Consider the following 26833-nt stretch of genomic DNA (forward strand, 5'->3'; position numbering starts at 1 on the left):
AATAAAAATTCTCTATATATGTTGCATATATATAATATGAATGTACACAGTTGATTGTGAAAACACTAGGGAATTACACATGCAGTGACTTCAATCATTCATGGTGATTCTTTCAAACTCTGGACATATACAATGATACAGTTAATGGATTCTGTAAATGAGTGTTTTTACATGAATGTAGAACAGACTGTGATTTAGTGTATGTCATTTATGGCTTTAGTGTCTATATTTGTCTCCACAAGTAACTGACAACTTCCCCAAAAGAATCAGAGGTGGAGGACAATTGACTTCAGATGTATCATACTGTGTCAAACTGACCAAAGAAATAATAAACAACAAAACTGAAACTGGCTATTTTTCTCGTGAAATCTCTTATCATAGTGATCAAACATGAAACACCTAGACGCTTATTAAGTTAGATAAGTGATCAAACATGAAACACCTAGACGCTTATTAAGTTAACAGAAACAAAAGCATCTTCATTGATAAATGAAATCTCAATTTGGTTGTCACAAGATTTTGGGAGATTTCCCTCTTTCTTCTTTTGAGAGTTTCAAATCTTTTTCATGTCAGATCTTTGGTTGACAATAGTTGCACTGAAAAATCACTCTGATCTTTTAAAAGAACTTTATAAGACTCATTTATTTCCCAAGGTACTGATAAAGCATGCATGGCAAGGAAAAATAATAAGTATCACACTAAAACAAAATTGCAAGAAGTTACAGAACCAGTGTGTAGTAATTCACTTTAAATACTGAGTTACGAAGTACAAAATAATGTCTACAGATGTATATAGTACATTTACATAGCCAATATTCTATCAATATTTCAATACATGTTAAACTTTTTTAATGTCACAACAGTAGCTTTTCTAGCTGGTATAACAGTAGTAATAAACTCAAAACAACATGCATGCATGCAGATTTTATTTTTCTGACAAAGGAAAAAAGTTTTGCTGCAAAATTCTTTTTTTTTTTTTTCTTCAAAGATTTAAACAATTTGAGCCACGCCATGAGAAAACCAACATAGTGGCTTTGCGACCAGCATGGATCCAGACCAGCCTGCTCATCCGCGCAGTCTGGTCAGGATCCATGCTTCGCTAACAGTTTCTCTAATTGCAATAGGCTTTGAAAGCGAACAGCATGGATCCTGACCAGACTGCGCGGATGCCACTATGTTGGTTTTCTCAAGGCATGGCTCATATGGCTGTATAAGCTTGCATGTTGCACATTCAGTGCTCATCATCAACGCCTTTTCTTTCTGAAAAGATCAAGTATTCATGCCTATCGAGCAGGAAAAAGATAAGGTTATCCAGGTATGAGATAACCTCATCTTTTTCCTTAGAAAAAGTTAACCTACATGTGTGCAGACTGACGCCATAATCTGACGTCATAGCAAATGAGCAATTAAAAATTTATAATATCTTTGAAAATGTTGCAATCATATTAATGTTAGGCAAGAAAAATGATCTATGTGTCTACCTGAGTAAGACTGATGTTTTCCCAACCATTAGAACTGCGTGAATAAAAAGCTAGCCCTTGGCATTCCACCCTATGCTGTTCCTCCCGTTTGGAAAACCCTGTATTACACAGGCAGTCATATACGATCGTTATATTCTTTTTCAATAACTAGTTTGATAATTTTATACATACTGCCATTACAAGAAAACGGCTGTGAAGACTCTACACACAAAATAAATATATGTACACATATTGTGCAATTTGACACAGAATAAAGTAGTACCTAAGTTAAACCATTTTGCACAAAAAATTCTTTGGGAAAACCTGTGTTCTATATACTGTGGAAGCGCTATTTGTGGAGAACTAATTTTCTTGGATTTTAAGGTTGTGTAAATCAACAAGACCCAATGAACAAATAAAATTTCAATTTATTTTATATTTTAAGGGATGTTATCAGTTTGCTCACATTCTCTCAAAAAAGCTGTTTTGGCTATAAAAAACAATAAAATTTCATACTGACAGAACTAAATAATTTACAATTTCCTTTCTTGAAATTTCAATAAATGTATGTGCATTCATAGTTAATCCATGCTCATAACAATAAGCCTCTGCTAAAAACAGTCTACAGTCATGTAGCTTCACTATAAGCAAACGTCTATGGTTCTGAAAAAACACAGTTAGGTTTTACAAAAGTTTTACAAATGTTTACAGCTAAAATTGGTTAATATTCTGAATTTTTGACATCAATAATAGAATGAATATAAATATTCTTTAAGTACAATTTCAAATTCACTTAAGTATAAGCCCCCATACAACAGCTGTATCAAACATCTAATATAGAATATCATAGTTGCATGGACCTGTCTTCTATAAATACTTTATGAATGAATTAATACACCTAGACACTACTGTATACTGTGACTCACCTAAAATATTACATTTTTACATTTCATTAAAATATTACCATTGAAAACATCTTGTACAATCTTTAACAAGAGCACCATATGTAAAATAACACCTGTAGTTTCAACAACAGTTGTTTTAAACAAGACAATCATGACAGTCAAAGCTAAATTCACGTATTTTTTTTCCAGAAATGAAACTGATTTCATTTGGGGTTTAACAGACAGATTCTATGGCTTCAAGAAGGATGAAAAAGTTTGATTTTACATCTCATTTACATAGAAATAAAAATATGAGATGGAATAAAAACTTTAACACTTAAAGGATTCAGCAAAACCAAGTGTTCAGACTCTATAAGTCACCTGTTAGTCATGCAAGGGCAAGGTAGAGGTTCTGCATCCCAGAACAATATAGGGCAGATAGAAACTGAACATTTTATTCAGGAAAACTGCAAAACAACTCATCTAATTAAAAAAAGCTTAAAATATATTATATCTAAATTTCAAAGCTGTAAATATAATTAATTTCTACCCAGTACCTTTGTTAACATAAAATGAACAATTTTGTTTGGGTAAACAGTATTGTATGTTGCGAAAAAAATATTTTACACACAACTTAACACAATGTAATTATGTCACACTACTAGTACCACTATAAATCCAAGTTTTTTTCTAAAAACTTTTTGCGACTGTATCTCTAAACACAGTTAGTATATATATTTAGCCAATTTAAATAAATTTTAACAGGATTTTCTTGATTTAGATAAACTATTTTTAGTGAAGAGATGGAAATGGTACAGCTTAAAGTACATGATACTTAATTCATAAAATGCCTGTCACATAAACTGCTGTAACTTAAAAATCTACTAACTTAACATACAGTAAAACAAACTATTACAAAATATCATAAAAATTTAAGTTAAATTAAAATGTTTTATATTATGTTCCTAGTTTTACATTAACTTTCTATACAGTATTATTTCTTTTGGTCCATTTCCATATTTATGTAAACTAGAGTTCATTAGTTTTCTCTCCTCAATGGTCAACCTGATAATATTTTTGATACATCTACCATGCTTGATTCCTATACAGCAGAATCCTGTAATACGACCAACTCTGCATTAAGACCACCCCACTATTAAGATCACTATTTCGTAGAACCACTCTTATTAGAAAAGTGCTATCGTATTTATCAACTATATACCCAGTATCATTTGCTGCAGTTGACTGTATTGGTAAATTATTAAACATGATTAAACTATCCCGCAATGAACATTTTGCTTTTCCAATCCTTTTTTTATACAGCAATATTTTCCCTGATTTTTTTCCCAATCAAATTAATCAGTGCATATGCAACAAAATGATCAAAACAAGATATTCCAACATGGTGTTAGTAATTTCCTGACTCAGGATAACATAGAGCAAAGAAAGCCATTCAGGTCTTAGTACCTATGCTTGCTTCTTCAAATGCTCCAACACAGCTACCAGGTATTTCTGGAACTTCTATAGTTTTTGTATCAAAACACGAGTTGCAACTTTAATGCAACTCAAATTTTTGGTAGATGTTGTGTAAGAGCTGAAGTAATACATCTCAAACTGATTGCATGCTTTGAGTTAAATAAGTAGTTGTCATCCAGAAGTATAATTATATCCTAAGGGCAACAACTCCTACACATCTAACTCCTAACAATGATTTTATTTAAAGATAAAATAACTGTCTGGGCTATATATATATTTTTTTCAATTCAAATTGAAGTTTACAATATGACCATATTTGTTACTGATTGATATATCTAGTTTGGTAATAATTCACAAACATGAATTTTTGCAATATCAAGAATAAATGATACATATAGAAGGTAAAAAGTCTGCAACAATTCTAATGACTACCAAAATCATTTTTTTCCACTTCCTTTATTATTTCTTGAAGAAAGAGGAAAAGTATTCACCAGTGAACAAATAGCTAAAGTTGTACACAGCAGGTCCTATATTGTAACAGGCCATTTATTTACGCCTAATTCGTCCCTGTATATGCACATATAAGATTGTACATAGCCGTGTAATTTATTTATTTTCTGCAAAATGCCTGCAGGAGAATCACTGATGACTATTTCTTGATAATACTTGAACACACACATGCTGAAATGACCATCTCATGAAATACATGTTAAACCCTCCTAGAAATTCTGCTGTCTTTTCTTTTTAGCATCTATGGCTTCTAGAATGGGTTGTCTTTTAGCTTGGAATCTTGCCCTCAGTTCATCAATTTCACGTTCCATTTCTGGATCAAGGTCAGCCAGTCTCCTCTCCAGCTCTTCATATGCCAGATTACGTAACTAAAAGAAATTGGCTACAGTTAACAATCGTAAAGATACACAGGGTCAGACACATTTTGCGTGCGTGTCTAAAATGTTTCTCTTGCTTGAGTATTTCCATCAATAGTAAACATTTTTAACTTGGGTGACATCAGAATAAATTTTCACGAAACTGTAAAAAACCATCCATATTTATGGCATAAAAACTTCTGACAAACAGAACTGATTGATAACTATGCAGAACAACTGCACTTACACACTGTTTAAAAAACCAGCATATACATTCCAATAAATACACACATTTTCTATTTCACTGAAGTCCTGACAAAATACCTGCTGCGACTGAACCCACTAAATTTATTGCCGACAAAATTTAACAATATCATATTTTCTATCATTGTGAAAATTTCACCTAATCAACAAAGCAGAAAAGAAATTTAAAATTACTGGTACTTACAAATTCAAAGTCACCATCAATGAGTGACCTCTGGAAGTGATGAGGCGGTGTGACCTGTTTCTGTGGCACTGGCTGAGGGGCTGGGGCTGGTGGTTGTGTACGCTGGGACTGAGATTCCTGTTCTTTCTTCTCAAAATGATCCAGATAGGACGGACGATACTTCTCCTTACCTCCTGTTGCTGTACTGTGTCCTGCGGAAATAAAGTAATTCAAATTTATAAACTGTTTTGCATATTGTAAAAAGACTTCAAATTTGCGGACACTTTACTTCGTCAATTTTTGCTCTGATTTGTCTAATTCTATTTATTCGCAAAATGTTGACTCTGATCCAATGTCAAATTCAAAAACCTGAAGTGCATTCAGATATGCTATATATATATATATCATAAATTGATCAACTGATAAACTTGCAATTTTTTTTTGCAAAAGCCTTGGATTTACGCCAGATGAAACGTGACTACAAAGTTATTACAAACAGCAAGTGATTCAGAGTAGATTTCATGAAGTAACTGGAAGAATGTTTTTACCCTTGTCTGAATGATTTCTGGCAGTCTGATACATATACCAAACAGCTTTTCCCAGAACTTGACTTCCATTTCTTAAAAATCTGGTCAAAGTTTGAATCTAAATTAATGTTCTTTAATAGAAGGAACAGGTACATGTAAACAAAAAATCCCCCTCATCAAATTAAATGGATTTATTTGTTTTGTTGTGTTTTGTAAACAGATATATCATTGTTAGATAATTACAGTTCATGGGCACAAATTTCGTGGATAAGGCCAGAACAGCAACACGAATAATATGGATTTCAATGTCTGAAGATAAAATGAGTGGAAAGTTCATTTGTTTGCTGGGTTTGACCAAACCACAAAATCCACATTTATCAGTCCATCATGAAAATTAACAATTTCAAATTACAAAATTAAAATTTGTGGCAAAAAGCCCACGCATTTTAATTTAGCACTATTTTTGGCATAGGCTATCAAATAGATTTCTGTAAGTCATTCGAATGGCTCCTCCCAATGCAATTAGAAAAGTATCAGCTGTGTCTCAGACAAACAATGGTGAGGAACAAGGGATTCAAAGTCAGAACCTTTTGGCTGCAGGCGCTCTTAATCTTAAAAGACAGTCAAGAGAAAAAGAGAAAAGTACAACTATGCCAGCTCCAAATTAAACGACAGCTGTTTGTAAAACACATATCAGGGCTTTTTCCCCCTATAAACCTACCTCCGGTAAAAGGAGGTAATCCCAATTCAAAGAAGTATGTTTTTATCCCAAAGTTGAATTTAAAATTCCCAAATGATTATACCTTTTAGGGTTTTTGCTGTTTTAAGATAAGTTTGCTAATTTGTATGTATATTTAGGTAAATTATAATACTGTTGAACAGTTACTGTAATGCAATTCATTAATAATTCACACAAAAACACATTTATGTAGATTTTTGGTAATTTGCAAATTGTCCCAATTAAGACAATTTCCGAGAGCATTTTCCCAATTCCATCGGTGTCACTGGCATTCCCAAATTGATGAAAAAAGACCTGCATATATATTCTCCCCCCACCCCACCCAATAAAGGCCTGTCGTCACTGCAATCTTAACCTTTCACCTACTTACCCTCAAAACAACAGCGGTCATCTATTAAACACAGGCAATCATCCTATGAATTTTGACCACAGTAGACACAAGATTTCTACAATTACTTGTACTAATCATCGGAAACCATTTTCAGTCTCAAGGTCAAGTGACACTGACCTTCAACCTCTAAAACAGTAAGGGTCACCTACTAACCACAGGCAATTTACCATTTAAGTTTAAACATTTAGATCAAAGCATTCTCTACTTACTGATAGGAATTTAAATTGTTTACAGACAGATGGATTGACCATCATCAGCAAACAATATACTCTCTCTCAATTGAAGGCCCATAAAAAGCATCTTCATGTTCAAGTCATGCCAATAACATGAGAAATTATGAAAAGCTTAAGGTAGTAACTTGCAATGACAATCAGTATTTTCCATTTGGTCACATATTGGTCACATATTTTATTAAGCTATTTTAGCATTATCCACTTTTTATTGAAAACCAATTTTCTGTCATGTCAGAAGGATGCTGATATACAATGTACATGATACTTAAACTGTGACGAAATGAAAGATTGTCATAAATGGTCCAATAACTAAAATTCTGAGCTTGAAAAGGAGCTATGGATGGATTCTGAGACAGGTGAAAAGTTATTTTCCATTATAAAACTGAACAAGCATAAAAACATGCTATAAATACTCATTGGAAAAGAAGAAGAAAATAGTGAATTACATAAACCTCTAAAATTCCAGTCACTGTACTGTCCATTCATATGTTAAGAAGACATAAGAGTCCTTGATATACAATGCAGAGCATACACAAGTGCACAGTAAATTTACATTTATCTGGTTTCTTACTGACAAAACTGGAGACACTGGTGAGACTAGACACACCACTGGACATTGTGTCTTGACCTGATAGGTAAATCATTTCATCAAATACACATGTACATAAAAGATATATTATTATATGTTAACAACAAAAAAATTGTGAGAAACTATTAACAAAATATGACATATGGAAATGATGTGACATTTTGCGTTGTATTATGAAAGGTAAATGTAAGCAATTAAGTTGCCAAAAAAAATCATATTGAATTTTTATGGGAAAAAAATTTCATTCTAAACAATTCCCATCAATGAGCTGAAACCTTCTGCCTGACCGCACAAACACCAATTACATATGCAATAAACAAAGCTAACAGACAAGCAGTGTCAACATCAACCCCTAGTTAATGAACTTACGTTTCATTGTCCCATCATCTTCCTCCTCGGACTCGTTAATTACCATGGTACCAAGATCTGAGTCAACCATCGTCGATGCTTCACTGTTACATATAACTGTGCCACTCTCGGACTGAAGTGTACCTGAAACATGTAATATAACATAATAACAAGGACAAAATCAACCATCATTAATCTTTACCCTGCTAAATTTCTAAAATGGACTGGTCCATCATTCAACTTGGCCAGTACCACTTATGAATCAAAGGGGTGTTCACTGAAAATTTACTGACTGAATAGGGAACAGTGCAGACCATGATCAGCCTGCATGGGTGATCTTGGTCTGCACTGGTCGCAAAGGAATCAGTTGCTGCTAGCAGGCTAAAGGTTAATGCAACAAACCAAGACTGCTATTATTTTGCAGGATTGTGATCTCTGTTGCCAAAGAATCTCCTTAAGGTTTTTTTAAGCAAATCAAAGTTATATATCCCATGGAATAATTTCATTAGGGTGTAGCCCATTTGATTATTCTGTGCGGACAGTAACGAGTTCAGAGCGTTAAATTTAAATATTTAAAAACACGCTTCCTCTTATTTTGATTCTACTATGTCTTTTATGTAAAACAGTATACCGAATATGGCAGCATCATTTCTTCAAAGCTATAAATAGCTTGACACGATGTTACCGTTACCTTGAATTATTATAAATGAACAGTATTTTTATAAAATGTATTAGAATGTGACAGAAAACTGTAGACAGTTTTATCAATTTTACCTGCTTGAGATCCTTTCATAGTTCCCTCATCATTTCTTAACATGGTTCCTCCTTCTTGATCATCCTCACCCTACAAACAAACAAATAACTTTTCAGCAGAATTCATTTAAGTACTAAATAGTTGAGGTTTCACCAAACTTCACAAAACTGGCCATTTGGTGAACATGGGTAAGAAATTTTCAACCCAGAGTGGACAATGTCAATTTTCACAATTTTGAGAAATTCAAGGGCCTATCTCCAGAAAGGTTTGGAGGATCCAGTTGGTTATCAAACTGTATTATAAGGTATTATGCTCATAAACACTGTGACCAAGTTTGGTGAATCTTGGATAAGAACAGTGTTTTTATTTCACTTTAAGGAGAAGGGGGTTGGTGCCCTTTGGAGGGGGAAAAAAACGACTTAATTCTCAGAAAAGGGGAATGATGTGCAGCGATGATACTGATTTATCAAGGGAAGTTACCTGTGTAATACCAATGTATATGTAAACAAAACGCGAGAAATCTAGGTATCACGGTGGACTGTTTTCTATATAAAAATGAACAAACTTATCTGAAATATTGTCATAAAGATTGTAACCAAGTTTGGTAAATACTGGATAAGAACGACTCAAAATTAAGGCAGACAGTCATTTTTTGCAACCTTTGGTAATTCAAGGGCAATAACTTCAGAGCCACTTGGACAATCTAGCTGGTTATTATAAATATTATGCCCATAAAGATGCTGACAAAGCTGGGTGAACACTGGATAAGAACTTCTCAAGTTAAGAGTTTAGACAACTTAAGTGAAATCCTCCTGCTGCCGCTGGTGATCAAATAATAGGTCACATTTCATGGGCCTATAAAAGTTTAAGGAAAATAGCTGAGGATGAGCTGTCTGGTTATTCACTTAGATTATATGATACTTACAGATTCATCTCCATTCACTGTGTTTAGTGTTTGTTCTTCCTGTATTTCTTTGGCTTCTAGTATCATCTTCTGTAATACTGTCACAGGCTTTGCATTCCTCACAAACTCATGCTGAGAAAAGACAAAACAAGAGTTGTCTTCAAATTAAATACATATGTTTTTTATCAAACTCTGGGAGATTATAATAACTAGAGAGCAAATCTGTGCATTTTTCCAAGGATGGTACTTTTAGTCTCAAAGTCATTGTGATGTTGACATTGATCTTCTAACCAAAAACTGAATAGAGACCATCTACTAATCTACACAGCCGATCATCTGATGAAGTTTGGAACTTTTCCGAAGACTTCGAAAATACAACAGTCTATCGGAAGATAAACACGATTCAAATATAATAAACCCTCTTCAAATGAGGTCAAGGCAGGTGCATTAAAATTTCACCAACTGTGAGGCTTTAATCACACTACTGAGCAAATTTAAGATATTATTACTGACAAACAATTTCACCTACCTCTAATAATTCTTGAGCTGTTATTCTCTGCTCTGGGTTTTTGACGAGACATTTTGAGACAAAGTCTATAAACTCTGGTGACCATTTATCCGGGTTTCTAAATGATGGAGGCGGCTTTGTAGGGATCATAAATATTGCCTGAAATATTGAAACAATAGCATCAGTTTTCTGTCTAACAGCTGTAAAATAATAAACATTCACAGGGGACTACCTTTATTGTGGATTTCATGCTTTTGTCAAGTCATGAAATTAAAACCAAACAAGTAAAATCCCCATTCATTTAATCTTAGTAAAATACATGACACATAAATGACTCTGAAGTATCACTCTAAAGTGTAGAGGTCGAAACGTATTGTTACACTCAAAATGAACCGAATTTACTTATAAATGTAATGATAAATAAAATCTAAACAAATTTCTTTTTCTTGAGCTGTGTCATAACTAGTTGTTGTTGTTAGGTTTGTGACTTTAAAGCTTTTTAAACAGTGCAGGAAGACCCTATAACCATTAACACCTCTCTTCCTAATTACTTTTTAATTGTGAGTATACTGTGAAAACATTTCATGGGTACAAAATTTCACGGTTTTAGTCAAAAAAGCTATTTTCAGGGGATATGAATTCGTGAATGTTTCCTTTGCAACACTGATCAGAAATTTTACTAGTTTGTCAGGATTAGATTTCATGGATTGACCAACTACAAAATCCAGGAAAACTATAACCCTAAAAATATTAATGATTTCATAGTACTCATACATTACAGTTACTCTTTCTATGGATGAATAGATTTAACGAAAGAAACCACTTACCCTCATTGGATGAATGTCGCCATATGGTGGTTTTCCCTCCGCCATCTCTAATGCAGTAATACCTGTCAAATAACAAGATATACTTAGTACCGAATAGTCATCTAATAGGCTACTTTTGGCAAAATTGATGAAATTCTAATACAATTTTTTTTTTCTTAAAAAGAAACTGCTGATGGGGAATAAGAGGCAGAAGAACAATAATTTTATGACTATACTTCTAGTTACAAATTTTCCCCCTTTAACTTGGTTCCAAAGGACAGAGGTGCCGTCTTGAAGTAATGTTTAATTTATAATAGGAGTATTTTTCTAAATTCAGAAAAGGCCTTCACTATTTCAAAAAATCCTTTTTTTATATCTAATCAATGAAAGTGATCTCCTTCAAACCAATTCCACCCTATCCTTAATGAGATTATTACTGGAATATACTAATAAACTATGTAAACTTATTCAATTTTTATGGCATAAAATTGCTTGATTTCAGTGAAAACAGACAGCTTCACAGTTTCATAAATTCATGTACTTTAATTTCAACGATAAAATAAACTGAAGTTTCATTTGGGGATTAAAGTTTGTAGATTTATGCAACAAAAAACAAATAATGGTCCAACACAAATAATATTAATTTTACAGTATACACAACAACAATGTAAAATCTTTTTCAACCTCTGTCTCCACCAGCCATTTTCAGAGGCACAAAAAAACTTCCATCTTTTTGCAAAACCAGATATAAGTAACAATTTTTACAACAGGACCTTACAATATTTACAACATGAGGTAACTATTTACCTAAACTCCATATATCTGCTACACAGTCATAACCAATCTCTTGTATGACCTCAGGAGCCATCCAGTAAGGTGTTCCTATCACAGTATTACGTTTTGCCATTGTGTCCTATAATATATATCATAACTTAATCAATTAACATAAATTTCACTACTGGCTATAATAAACTTTGAAAATAATTTATTTGTGAAAGTCATTTTCTCATACATACTGTGGCAGTTCTTCAATTTTAAATATAAAACTGGCGGGATCTGCCATTTTCTATGTTCAGCTTTATATTAAGTCCAATAGTACAATTATAAGTTTATAACTAAGGTGACTCTTATTTCTACTGTGATCTGACAAAATTGATCTTTCTTATGTTTCACAATATCTGCAAAATGTTTCTGTGTTCAGATACCGGTAATACATATTAAAGTTCCATTCCAATAAATGCAAAAGTGGCAACCAGCTTCTACCATAAGTAGCAGGTTTATATATCATAATAATTAAGATAATGGAGCCAAGCATACAGCTTTCTTGAAACACTCTCAATTCGACTTCCTGGAAAAACTAGTACCAATGGCATTTAAGGTGGTACCCACCAACTTGACAGGCTCACAGAATATTTATAAGCCAGACCACAGCTCCCCTATCAGAACTAGTTATTAAATTCTGTTTCTAGAAATTTTCAGAATCTCAAAATTGCAACTGGAATAATATCGTAAGTCTCTACATTTACTGCTATATGTAAGTACTACTTACTGTGAGTTGACCAGCAACCCCAAAGTCAGCCAGTTTAGCATGACCTTCTGTATTCAGTAGGATATTTCCCGCTTTTATATCTCGATGAATTTTTCTCTTCGAATGGAGGTATTCTAATCCCTTCAATGTGTAGTATAAAATAGTTGCAATCTCTTCTTCATTTAACTGGAAAATAAAATGGCAGTTTTAAAACACAACAGTAGTTTACATGAATTCAAGCTTGGTCTTTTCACCCTAAGGCCACCTGTATTAAGCAGCTATTTGCCTTAAGCACCAGTCAGCTACCGGTAAATTCCCAAACTTACTTTTTGTTCTTAATCTAACCTCTAACCTGCCCTAAGCATTCACCTGTTTTAAGCAGCCAAACTATGCACATCTCCTTGACTGGCAACTTAATGCAGGTTTGATAGAATATGTATCTTTGATTTTATTCAACAAAGCAAAAGGAAACATGCTATGATCATAGAATGTGGGTGACAACATTCAGCTGAGATTAAAATCATTCTTGCAAGATAGTTTGACCTTGAAATTTTTCTGAAATTTCCAGCAAAAACTGTGTTTTTGTACAGTCCGCACAAATATTCACCTGTTGAAAGCTTAACCTAATGTTACCAAATGTTAACTGTCTTATGAAGAAGTTATTAGAGGATGTTGACAATATTATGACAGAAATAACTTACCACTTTGTTGCGTAATCTCATAATATCTGCCACAGACCCAGCACCACAATACTCCATCACAATCTGTAAAACATGGAAAGCTCTCCTCAAACTGCTTGAAATACATTTTTTGTTGGGATTTTAGTCAAACTGACACCGTTCAGTAACTTTCCAGTTTGAACAACTGAGGATGCATGTCAATGTTCCTGTCCAAACAAAATCGGACAAATGGATGTACACATGCACTAATGCAAAGACATTGAAAAGCAATTCTGATGACTTTGCTCACCACTAGCGGTCTTGACAAAAATCTGGGAAAGAAAATTCTATATCTGGGTCATATTATAATTTCCGACTTTTACTGTACTCTGTGAAAAGTAAACTGACTTTACAACACAATAATTCATAGGTTACCCATAAGTCTGTGTTTTTGAAATAACTGCCGTAATATTTGACGATGTATGGACTGTCACATTGCTGCATGATGGAAATCTCCTTGATGATTTCCTGAAGATCTGTATCCACTGGAACCTGCAATAGACATAGATCTATGTAAATATAACTCAGAAGTTATTAAAGATATTTACAAAGGTTTTATATCAACTGGATAAATAAGACATCTAGGCACGTTTATAGTGCATAGTGTTCATCTCCATGCATCCCACACCTCACTTCCATGTTCTCTTGAAACTCGAGGTATTTCATATCATATCCAAATGAAAATTATTCACTCAGTTATTCTCTGTTTTAACTGAACTTTTATCACTGTTTATAAAATAATACTAGTTATCGAAAAAGCAAACATTCTAATAAATATCTAAAATATACAGCAATTAAATCACTCTAGATCAGCAATGTTACAGCTTGGAAGTATTTACAGATAAAGTGTCTTAACTCTAAATCAACAAACTGATGTAGTAGACATTTTAGCAGGTTCATTGGACTGCCGTATTCAATAAAATGATTCTTAAATGAAACATCAGGCATATAAAACGTAAGAAACATACCTGTTTAATAGCCAGAACCTGACCAGACTCCTTGTGGAGGGATTTATATACACTGCCATATGAGCTGAAATTTAATATATTCAGGTCATAAATCTATGTATCATTTTAACATTCAGTTTCCAAACATATGATCTTCAAAATTTCAGTCATTTGAACAAGGTTTTTTTTCTAACTTTTCCATGGGAGAATCCCATAACTGATTATCTTATAATTATGAGCTTTAACAAGAGATTTGTCTGTTAAACATAATAACAGTATAAATATATCCAAAATGATTGTCTGTGACATAGGTAACTAGGTATCTTTCTATCACAAATGCCAGTTTTCTGCATTTAGTGAGTTACTGATCACAAGCATTAAAATAGTCCTTGACCTTCAACCAACTGGTACTACCGCCTGGTAATATTTTCTTAACCAAAAATCTGAGATTTAAATATGTATCACATCTTAAAAATGTAGCATTTTTTTTATCAAAATTTGGTTGAAGTGTTGTTTTTTTTTAACGATGACAATTGCAAACAATAAATATAAACATGCAGAATCAGTATACAATAACCATGGGGAAGAATATAACAGCCAAAGTAAAGCTCACAGCAATAAAGTCAAAACATAATCACAAAGTGTTATATTAAAGAAAATGTTCTTCAAGTAATTAAATGTCTTGTCCTACAAATAATTAACATGCAGTTTGGTGACAAATTCATCAAAGGGAAGCCTAGTTTATGTATCTCCCATCAGGACACTGTCACTGAGAAAAGCCTTTCAAGCTATCTCTATATACGTTACTCATCATTTTGACGATGGACAAATAATGTGCTTCTAGACACTTTTTCTCTCTTTGGATTGAAATATTTATGTATCACAGTACTTAACAAGCAAATTCGATGAATTGGTATCCCCCGCCGAAAGGGTTTGTGGTGAGGAATGGCAAAAAGATATATCCGGCAAAAAGTTAAGGATGTTTATAAGAAGCAAACAATTTCATTAGTCAGAATCAATTTAACAAAAAACAAATGTTTAATTAAAGAGTACACAATAAATGTATGATACTTTGATCCGGACTAAAGAATTTATTTTGAATGGGATATGCTTACTGTAATAAGCTTAGCTTTTAAAATTAAATGCAGTTAATTGAAATGTGAGCTTGAAAGTTAACTGGAATAAAATATTGTCTTTGAGTGGTTTGGCACCAGGTGTTGCTGTTTTGCATGTACATTTGAACTTAAAAGATCAGATGTCCTTAAGAGAACACAGATAAGATATCTTGAACATGGCTGAGGGCAAGGTTTGTGCAGTCACAACTTAACATGTTGAAAGTTTGAACATTTAAAAAAAAAAAAAAAGGAATGGAAATATATATATATCTATATATAGATATATGTATATATTTATTTTTTTAGGGGGTGGGGGTGCAGGGGAACGGGAGAGGAAACAAAATTTCACATGCTGATTATAAATATTGATTGAAAATTAAAAATGAAAAAAAAAAAAAAGGGTAAAAGGGTGAAGTTGGAGTGGGGGGGGGGACAGAGGATGCATGATCAGTGGTGGGCATGACTGGGTGGAGAAGTGAGGTGGGGGAATAGTACAACTTGGAAGGTTTGAAAAAAATCTAAAATAAGAAATGAAAAAAAAAAAAAATTTGGGAGGGGGGGGGGGAGTGGGGTTGGGAGGGGGAGGGGGGTGTGACCAAGGCAAGTGGGTGACCAGGTGTCGGTGCGCAACTTCACATGTTTATTATAAATGTTCACAGAAAAGAATGAAAGAAATTTAATGAAATTCTGCCAAATGGTAAGTTTGTTATGTACAAATATGTGGATTTTTTAGACAATTAAAGGGCAATAACTCTGAAGTTACAAAAAGAAATCCGTACAAAATTGTCTGTGCACAACCACATTATAGTGCTCTAAATTCTGTTAAAAGTTTCATAGTTCTAGGTCAAATATATCAAAAGTTATGATGCAGAAATTGGCATATCTATAGATCTATAGTACCCTATATAGTTAACACTAGAAACTTCGAAGGGCCATAACCCTGGTGTTACTTGGGCAATCTGTCTGAAACTTGATGGGCCCCATAACCTTATGTGGTGAACATGTATATGAAGTTTGTTTGAAAAAAATCTAAAATAAGGAATGTTTTTTTTTTTTTTTGTTTTTTTTTCTGGGGGTGTCGGGGTATAGGCGGGGAGGTGTGTGATCAAGGTAAGGGGGTGACCACGTGTGGGTACACAACTTCACATGTTTACAATAAATGTTCATGGAAAAGAATGAAAGAAATTTAATGAAATTCTACAAAATGGTAAGTTTGTTATGTACAAATATGTGGATTTTTATACAATTAAAGGGCAATAACTCTTAATTTACAAATAAATCCAAATGAAATTGTGTGTACACAACCACATTATGGTGATCTAAATTCTGTTTAAGTTTCATAGTTCTAGGTCAAATATATCAAAAGTTATGATGCAGAAATTGCCATATTTATAGTACCCTATATAGTTAACACTAGAAACTTCTAAGGGCCATAACTCTGGTGTTACTTGGGCAATCTGACTGAAACTTGACGGGCCGCAAGAACTCATTGTGGTGAACATGTATATGAAGTTTTGAATAAATATTCCCAACCATTTTCTAGATATGGCTCCGGACAGACGGACGGACGGAAAGACGGAAGGACGGACGGACGAACGGAAAGACGGACGGAAGGACAACGCCAAAACTATATCCCTCCGACTTTCGTCGGGGGATAACAAGTGCAAGTTTGCATAAACAGTGGATATTTTGTTTTTATAAATCTGTCTGTATCATTCATGTTTACTGAAGTGCATATAGATAAGATTTTCTAACTATTATAATTCATTTTCTTATGCATTCAAACACGCCCGCTTAGCTCAATAGGGACAGCACAGATCTATGAATCGCGGGGTCGTTAGTTCGATCCTCAGGTGGGCTGTATGTTCTCTGTGATGATTTGATAAATGACATTGTGTCTAAAATCATTCGTCCTCCACCTCAGATTCATGTGGGGAAGTTGGCAGTTACTTGCGCAGAAAAGGTTTGTACTTGTACAGAATCCAGGAACACTGGCTAGGTCAACTGCCTGCTGTTACATAACTGAAAATTGTCTGAAATACTGTTGAAAAACGGTGTTATATCCAACAAAACAAATTATGCATTTGAGCGTCATTTATTATGAAAGTCATATCATGATAATCCTACAGTCTGAAAGAGAGGAATTTTAAATATAGTTTGACTTACAATGTAAATAAAAAAACAACGAAAAAACGAAATAAATAAAGCATAGCGTAAACTAGAAGCTCCTTAGAAGGGATTTCTTTCCGAAGCCATCCTATTCCTAAATAGTGCTAGTTTATCTCTGAGATCTATACATGTTACAATTGCATGTGGATAAAGACAAGTGTTGCGGGGCTAGACAATATACACATCCTGATTAAAATCATCTCCTATTAAAGCCAAGCATTTAGGAAGATCAAGTACTTTAGTCACATTGCATTACTGGCAACAACCTTCAAAGAACTTAATGTATCCTAACTCACCTTCTATTAAACAAAGCGACAGATTTTAATGTTAACCGGAGAACAGGGACAGAAAAAAACTCTCCTTTAAATGACTGGTCATGCGGGATTAAGCCCGTGGTATTGTACTTCATTATCACTCTTTAACCTTTATCATGCTGGGCACGACTGATTCTGCCTTTGCGACCAGTGTAGATCATCATCAGCCTGCACATCCGTGAAGTCTTATCATGATCTACACTGTTCTCCATTCAGTCAGTGTCTTTTTGGTAAACACCCTTTTAATCGTTAATGGTACTTCCAAATTGACAGATGGACTAGTTCATTACAGAAATTTAGCAGGGAAAGGGTTAAGGTGACAATGGCAATTGTCAGTATCTTATTGATTGTGACTATATCCTCCAAACATAATTTCAGCATTTTCCAGCTTGTATGAAAAGTTATCGGTTTGGTTTTATACCAAAGTAAAATACAGAAAATATATATCCACATTAAAATTGCCATGTGTGCACTACCTTAAAATAATATTAAGGAGAAGACAGACACAAACACCAAGTTTCTATAGAAGAGCTACGTTAGCTTACCCTTCTCCAAGTTTGCCTAGTAAATCAAAAACCTCCTCTGGGGACTTGGCTAAATGGTCTTCACTCAGCCGCGGCAGGGGCAAATCACTAAAGTTGTAACATACACATTTACAATAAGGTAGAGCATGACTACATCAAGCAAGTGAACATTCTTAATGCATTACAGAATTTCTGTACTGAATACGTGAACTATTTACAGGGGATGGAAACATCCGATATTGTGCTGATAATCACAATGTCTTTCTGTAAAAGTACAGTACTGTTACTAATAATGACAAACATTAGGTTTTGTTCAGTTTTGTTCAGTTTTGTATTCTCAGGATGCGACTTTGAAATACTCCAACTGGTGTGGAAAGCAACGTGCTAGTGGCCAAAGAGTCCTGAAAAAGCATTTGAGAATGTGTAATCGTGCTAATCTTCCAAAACTTTGAACATAAATCATTATTTTGAAATTTCTTCACATAGACAAATACTAAGTTTTTATATAAGAAACTTAGCGTGTTCAGTACACAAATTCCTATAATTGTACAATATACCCAATGAAGGCAGCTATCTACTACATGACATATAGGGGTGCAATGCTGGGATGTTCTACAAGGGAAAGAACTGAAAATAAGAAAATCAAGAGTTATTAGCATGCACTTTGTATAGCATGCAATTTCTGTCAGAACTTATATCTTAAAATTTCAGAAAGATCTCAGTTAATCATTTTGTTAATGGAATTCATGAGTTACAATTACAAAAGAAAGAAGCTAAAAATCTGAGTGCTTGCCATATCTATGCAAAAATGCTCGAAACTAGATCAAAATGAGAGTCAAAATCCCAAGCACTACTAGAACAAGAGCGACTTCTGCAAATTCTTCCTACAGAAATTGCATGCACTGAAATGCTGTTAAACCATGCACTATGTCCAGCAAAACAAAATCAGGCACACGATGGTAATAGCAGGGCAACTACATATAGCTGTACTTGTATCCCTAGAATTTACTGTTAATGAAGGAAAAATTAAAAAAGTTTTCAACTTCCTTGAATTTAAAAGAATTCTACCAAAGTTGATAAACAGGTATCACATGACACTTTGGATCTTGTGTATAAAAAATCTTACAACAATTTTATCATATTTTGTGTTTTGTTAAATATATCATAATAATTATCAATGCTTTTTTTATAGATTCAAAATATCTTATATATTTTACGCTTATTGGTTTTACACAGCTATACATGTAAAAACTAAGGAACAACAAGCAGCAGTAGTTGCATGACTATGTGGACATTGTCGGCTTACCCTCGACCTATTTTACATATGATATCAAAGACTTCGTCAGGTTGACGAGCCAAGCTCTCGTCACTCAGCTTCATAAGTTCACTGCAATACAAAATCAATATAATCATTCTGAACATAAACTATCTAATCGTACCAATGTTTCTTTTCAGCATCTTACATCGGGATTCAAAGTTTTCATTCCTTGCTTAAATCTGGATTAAGTAGACAAATTCACTGACCATTTGCTTAGCTCAGCAGAGACAGTACATTACATATATATCCATGACCCATATTTACCAATGCTTTAAGTCTGAGACTTGAGTTTACAATACTTAATTTTCTTTTTGCTCATCACTGAATTTTACTGACTGCACTGTGAATACTTGTCGATTCAGACTTAAAACTTTGATGACTAGGCCCAGATCATATAAACATAGCTACTCTTTAGGGTCTCATTTTTCAGCTGATTTTACACTGTGTTTGTTTGTTTGACTGATAAATAATTTTCTTGCATCACACATGAACCCCACTTTTCTTCTTAATTTTCTTCAGAACTGACAATGTTCTTCAAGAAAACGTAAGTTACAGACATTTAAAGTTAGTCCTCGTGCAGTCACTGGAATTTTCTCAATTTCATATAGAAAAAAGATCAGCTATCTAGTATGTTAATCAGATCAAAAACATAGCCCATCTGGACGACGCTGCTTAATTTGAACCAGTATGGACGGAACAACATGTCCTTAAACATACAATATACACAAATGTAATAAGTAAAATAATATCAAATTGTGTCAGGGCTTTTTTCCCCTATAAATCTACCTCTGGTAAAAGGAGGTAATCCCAATGCAAAAAAGTATGTTTTTTTTCCCCAAAGTTGAATTTAAAATTCCCAAATGATTATACCTTTTAGGGTTTTTGCTGTTTTAAGATAGTTTTGCTAATATGTATGTATATTTAGGTAAGTTATAATACTGTTGAACAATTACTGAAACGCAATTCATTAATATTTCACACAAAAACACATTTATGTAGATTTTGGTAATTTGCAAATTGTCCCAATTAAGATAATTTCCAAGAGCATTTTCACAATGCCATCGGTGTCAGTGACATTCCCAAATTGATGAAAAAAAGGCCTGTGTGTATAAAAATTTACAAAAAAAAAAGTGCAATGAAAAGTATAAACTTGCTTTATTGTTTTCGTGCATACAATTTCATCTGAGTATATTTCCTGCTCTATCAAGCTACATGTATATAAGCAGCCTAGACTTGATTGATATTTCAATTTTGCCGCAGACATCAGATACTGACTTATCCCTAAAGCAGGCACCATTTGGGTTGTTTTTCTAGAGATTTAGGGTTATTTACATCTTAAATTTTGCTAAAAAAGAAATAACAAATAAGACATAACCAGTATTCACTTCAAACTTGGATCTAAATGGTTTACAGATATCAGCATTCACCCCATTGTTTACTTTTTCTTTCAAAACCTAAATAACCAAGGAACTCCAAATGGATACACTGTTCCATGCCGATTGTTTATTATAGAATAAATTGTTGATAACAGGTTAATGAGTGAATCTAACCCTTGAATGAATTATATGAAATTCAGCAGAAAAAAATTAATTTGGCATAACAATATGCACCTATTTATTTTGTTATTTAACAAGATATAATGATAATTGGCACGAAACTGATTGGTTAATAATGTTGGTTAAGTAAAAGAAACTGTTTGTGAAAACGTACCCCTAGACACTTCCATATTTATTATTTTAAAGTCATATCAACAACTAGTCCGACTAATTTGATGCGATCTTAGGAAATATTGAGATAATTTTTTTATATGGACAATATCCCCACTCGCGTAAAACACTAGAAAGATCAAACTAATTGAAGCAATTTCCGATGAAATTTTCATCGCTGTCGACGCTTTACATGCTATAGCACTAAATGCTGATTATTTCACGAATCAGCCATAAATTCAAATAAAACTTACATGTATCGAAAGGGAATTCAATTCCTCATTGATTTATGTAAAAATTATCAAATTATATCCGGTGATTTTAAACCTTTGTATGTACTACACTTGATTAACATTTACCATGTGTCTACACGCCGATATGCGTAAACGCAAAGAAGTATAAAATACACAGAATGGCAACTGGCTGTAATCTCGCGTGATCTCGTGTCAGAGATGAATCGGCGTTATCTTAGTAAAAACAAACATCGGCGAGCATGGAGTTACAATTCGTACCTTTAAAACTACATTTAAAATACATGTGACCTTCTAAAACAAAGTTAGTTTAATGTGAAATAGTCTTAAGACACAGAGTACACGTTTCTTACCATCAGAAGAAGCGTGGTCATACGGTGATAATTAATTTACCGATGAATAACTGCTTTCGCATACAAAACGGCACATGGAGAACGCTTCACTTGACTCACTTCCGGTAAACGAGATCTCATTCAGTTGTCACGGGATGTTGGCGAGATTTGCTCTATATGCCTTTCAAGTTGCTGATCTATTTATTTGGCTAGAATGCACTTTACTGGTACGCATTTCTTGCTAGGATTGTAAAAGGCAGGGTGTGCTCGTTACAATTATTTAAATGAATTGTAACAATAATCTATTTATTAAAGACAAAAGAAAAAATGGGGGTGTGGGGGCAGTAGCCCCCATAAGAATAAATATGGAGTATCTATTGAATGTGCGTACCGGTAAAGTGCAGGTCGACGCCCCAGAATTAGAAGGGCGTAAGTGTTAGTTACGCCCTTTTATGAATCATACATTTTTTGAAACTACACACCAAGGGGCATAATTCTGTAAAAAAAAAATTTTAGTCACAAACTGCTGTGTTGACCAAATTCACCAATAATAAAAGGGTGTAAGTGAAAAGTTTTTCAGAATCCTAGTAACAGAAGGGCGTATCTGCACTTAATTGTTGTACCAGAAAAGTCCACTTACGCCCTTAGAATTAGAAGGGCGTATCTGTCATAGACAGTTTTTTTCGTTTTGCCGAAAAGTATGATTTTCCACTTACGCCCTTCTAATTCTGGGGCGTCGAGGTGTCCCATTTATTTTTATAGCTCTTCGGTAAACAGTAATACCAATAACTTTACATGTATGACAGTGTACTGTGATTTATCCTCCATTATTTTGGTCCTTCAAAATTTTGACGTTAGATTGCCCATCCAGGGCCCTCGTTTGCCAATTTTTGGGGCCGAAATTCGGCCCCATTCCCCCCTCGAAATAGTATGTTTTTTTCCCCCAAGTACAGAAAAATTCCCCCTCGAAAGAAAAAAAAAATCAAGAAAAAAATCGATACCCCATAGTCTTAGGAGCCCGGGTCCGGGAGATTTTCAAAAGACGCTCAAAGGACCCGGCATGATAATTGCCTGTGCGTCACTCGGGACCGGAGACATTTTCCTTTGATAATCCTTTCTCTTACAGTCATTTCTAAAGTAAAACTATGTCACATAACAGTTATTCAAACTATTACATCGCAGTTCAGCATCTACCATGCCTTTGATCTTCATGACCTAAATACCCGCTCATTGATCCTGTGCATGCCGTGATTTTTTTTATCAGCAAGTTATACAGGTAAGTGGCACCCAATGTAATGAAATTAAAGAAGATTAATTCATAATTGATATATTTGTTAACCGTATTAGTGCATATGGCAAAAACGATTATTAATATTTCGATTAAGAACAGGAAACGTATGTGAAAAGTGTCCTCAAATATTTTAAGTCTTCATGCAAACTTTAATTTAATCATTTTTGAATATTGTACATAATTTTTATAGAGACAATCCCAACTTTAAAAATGGAAAGTAAAACTAATTTGAAGCATTTCCGTATTTCATACCTCGAGACATTATGCCAATTATTTTCACAATCACCTAAATCAAAAAACTTAATGATCGAGGTTCAATCCCATTTTTAATGAAAAATTATCAATTATATCGGAACTATTCTTTAACCTTGTGTACACAGATAACTTCCATGGCAAAAATGCGAACTGCAAGAGACAATTCACAAAAAGTGAAATCCGTGTATCCGGTCAGATGTCGGTTATTTAGAAAACAAATTGTCGAGATGGTTACAATTCGTCTTTAAACTAACATAAAATAAGTGAAACCCATTTAAAATAAGTTGATTAATAAATTTTAGACAATAGTAGCATTTCTTACACTGAAAACGAAATTTTAATTACCGATGTAAACTGTTTGCATATGTAAGTAGAGCTTAATTGACTCACTTACTAAAGAATTATTCAGTTGTCACGTGTGTTGGCAGGAATTTGCTCTTAAAGGCCCTTCAAGTTCTTGACTCAATTGGCAGGAACCTTTACTGGCGATTTTCGCTAGATTGAAAGCCTGACATTTTAACTGAATTGTAAAATAATCCTGTTTATTAAGACAAGATGGCGTGTGTGCAAGTACTCCCTTAGAAAAAAATGATATCATATTCGACATCATACAGTAAAGTGATCGACGCCAGAATTAGGGGCGTAATGTATACGCCTTAACAATGCTTTTTAACTCACACCTAGCATAACTGTAAAAAAAATTTACGTCACAAACTGCTGTTTATGACCAGAATTAGCACAATAGGTAAACGATGAAGGAAGTTTTTCCAGGCCTGTAACAAAGGGCGATATCTGCACTTTGCTTGTACAGAAAATGTCAACTCGTTAGGATTCATAACTGATTTAATAAAGACAGTATATATTTCGTTTTCAAAAGTATGTTTTCACTTACCCTTCTAATTACTGGCATCAGGTATACTCCTACTTAATTTAAGCTTCTTCAGTGTAAACATAATCCAATGAATTTCCCCATGTTGAAAATGACGTGAATTATCCCCTCCATTTGGTCCCTCCAAAATTTGAGAGAGATTGCCATCACAAATATAAAACAATCTGAACGTTGAATTATTTTGACTAATCACAGCATGCCCACTCATTTTTAAAGTTGAGGGTACAATTACCCCCTGCTTTTGCAAAATAGGGGTACACTACATGGCAGATCTGAAAATTTTCTATTTAACTACTGAAATTTGTATATTACATGTTTTTTGGGTTTGTTTTTTGTTGTTGTTTTCTTCATACAGAACTCTCGTGGGTGGGGTATAACAGATGAGATAATTTTAGAAAATGTAAAATGTTTTTCCAAAGTTAAGATAGGAAATTCTGAATCAAAACACCCCTCCCTATATTATACTAAATATAAATAATTTTTCAGCAAGGTTCATGTATTCCCAATTTCGTGAACAGAACACGATTCGTCCAAAATAACATTAAGTCAACTGAAGACTGGTAAAATTCGTCCATCAATAATAAATGGCTAAACTATTACAGATATGCAATGTGTATGAAAATTGCAGTTAAATATCGAAAAATAAAATACTGTTAACCTTTTGCTGAGTTTATTAAAGCTAAAATGCCTTTTTGCGTTTCGTATCCATTCTTTTTTTGCACACGACCCGTATGACGTCCGACTAAAACATTTACCAAACCCCTCTATACAGCTGACAATTACGTCGAGAATTCGGTGATGGAAACGAAATTATAACGTTCGTGGACCGGATCTGCGTTTTTGACCATACCAAACAATTGGCAAGTGCGCGATGAAATAAACAGCGATATTGCAGCTGAACTAGAGTTCCGAATCTCTGCGTGCATGTACCCCCAACATGTGATTTTTATGCGTGCATTTGATATTTTGTACGTGATTCACGTACTGCAGTGCGTGAATGGGCATGCTGAATCAACAACATCATGAACATGATGATGTGGGTAATTCTCTCGAAGGTATTGTTTTCATCATTAATGAGGTCTAAAACCCAAATTGCTGTGAGCCATTTGATTCATTTTGGCTCATATGTACATTATTACAATATGGTTACATTATTACAATATGGTATGTTTGAACACAGGAGTCTGAAATTCTATCAATAAGACCATAAAAGTCTATCTTTACAAAGAATACCCCCTATATATATAAAATAAACACCAGGAATGAAACGTCAAAAACCCAGGGTCCCCTGAAAATACGCACGGAACACAGGGTGATCGCAATTTAACGAGCGTAGTTAAGAAATAACACTAAAATACACCTACCACACCCGACAACATACAAATCTGATACACTTTACAAGAGTAATCAGACATTTTCTGAGGTTTTCTGAGATTTTCAACTGTCGCCGAAGCCATTCGCTGACGTCACAACAACAACAACAATTACAGCGCCGAGATAAAGATAACATACTTATTTTATCCTTTAAAATTTGTACATCGAGTAAATAAGTATTAGAATATTTATATGTTTACATCAGTCTATAATATCCACTAGATTTCTTTTGCAATAAAAAGATAATTTACAAAATTTGATTGGGAAAACCCGTAAAGGGAGGTTACTCTTGGGATAAGCCATTTACGATGCAGCGGAATATCTAAATTTCAGTAGTAAAATTTGATACTTGGTGTACAATTACTTTTTTATATGAATAGAGCAATATGAAAATGTCTGTTATGTAATTTGAAGGTAAGACAGTACGGGAATTGATACTTTCTAATTTCATCCCGGCGCTGTAATTGTTGTTATTGTTGTGACGTCAGCGAATGGCTTCGGCGACAGCTGAAAATCTCAGAAAACCTCAGAAAATGTCTGATTACTCTTGTAAAGTGTATCAGATTTGAATGTTGTCGGGTGTGGTAGGTGTATTTTAGTGTTATTTCTTAACTACGCTCGTTAAATTGCGATCACCCTGTGTTCCGTATGTATTTTCAGGGGACCCTGGGTTTTTGACGTTTCATTCCTGGTGTTTATTTTATATATATAGGGGGTATTCTTTGTAAAGATAGACTTTTATGGTCTTATTGATAGGATTTCAGACTCCTGTGGTTTGAACTAGACTTGTTCAAATGAATCTGCCTTATCCAAATAGGGCTATGTCTTTGACCCGTTTATTCCAAAAACATCCTGAACGTGTAAGAATTGTCTTGTCTAAATAAATACAAACAAAATACGTATATCTACCTTTGATTTGACATATTTATGGTCTTTATTCTTCATTTATCTATCAGAAAAAATATTTATTTGAAGCAAAAATTCAGCGTAAACTACTAAATAGTGTGTTTATTATTTCATTTTTTTCATTTCACCTTCCAACCGGAAATAACATATTTATAGTCTCAATACCAAATCAAAAATGTTTTTACGAAAGTATACTTTAACTTCATTAACTGTACGGCAATATTATAAAATTTTCTAGAATAGTTTTACTCAAACTCTAAATACCTTACACCGTTTAAAAAGA

The 26833-nt window shown here is 33.8% G+C and overlaps 1 protein-coding gene across 5 annotated transcripts; it reads right to left on the reverse strand.

The window, feature by feature from the left end:
* Positions 1 to 164: 164 nt before the first annotated feature.
* LOC123540778 (serine/threonine-protein kinase 3-like) lies at positions 165 to 26720 on the reverse strand. Of its 5 annotated transcripts, none has more exons than XM_045326051.2 (15): positions 26554 to 26714; positions 18250 to 18336; positions 14128 to 14191; positions 13535 to 13651; positions 13142 to 13204; positions 12462 to 12626; positions 11720 to 11825; positions 10934 to 10995; positions 10128 to 10265; positions 9620 to 9730; positions 8715 to 8784; positions 7962 to 8084; positions 7575 to 7631; positions 5135 to 5325; positions 165 to 4698 (listed from the first exon to the last, which is right to left on the reverse strand). In XM_045326051.2, exons 1-15 carry the CDS (start codon positions 26565 to 26567, stop codon positions 4540 to 4542), a joined length of 1527 nt encoding a protein of 508 aa, XP_045181986.1. In that variant the 5' UTR covers positions 26568 to 26714; the 3' UTR covers positions 165 to 4539. The 5 variants fall into 5 exon arrangements, with proteins under 5 accessions (XP_045181986.1, XP_045181987.1, XP_045181988.1 ...); XM_045326052.2 differs by lacking the exon at positions 18250 to 18336 and adding an exon at positions 19535 to 19615 and having other exon boundaries at positions 26554 to 26712; XM_045326053.2 differs by lacking the exon at positions 7575 to 7631 and having other exon boundaries at positions 26554 to 26712.
* Between the last annotated feature and the right edge of the window lie 113 nt (positions 26721 to 26833).

This window comes from Mercenaria mercenaria, chromosome 16 (genome assembly GCF_021730395.1).
Source record: "Mercenaria mercenaria strain notata chromosome 16, MADL_Memer_1, whole genome shotgun sequence".
Lineage (NCBI taxonomy): Eukaryota > Metazoa > Mollusca > Bivalvia > Venerida > Veneridae > Mercenaria > Mercenaria mercenaria.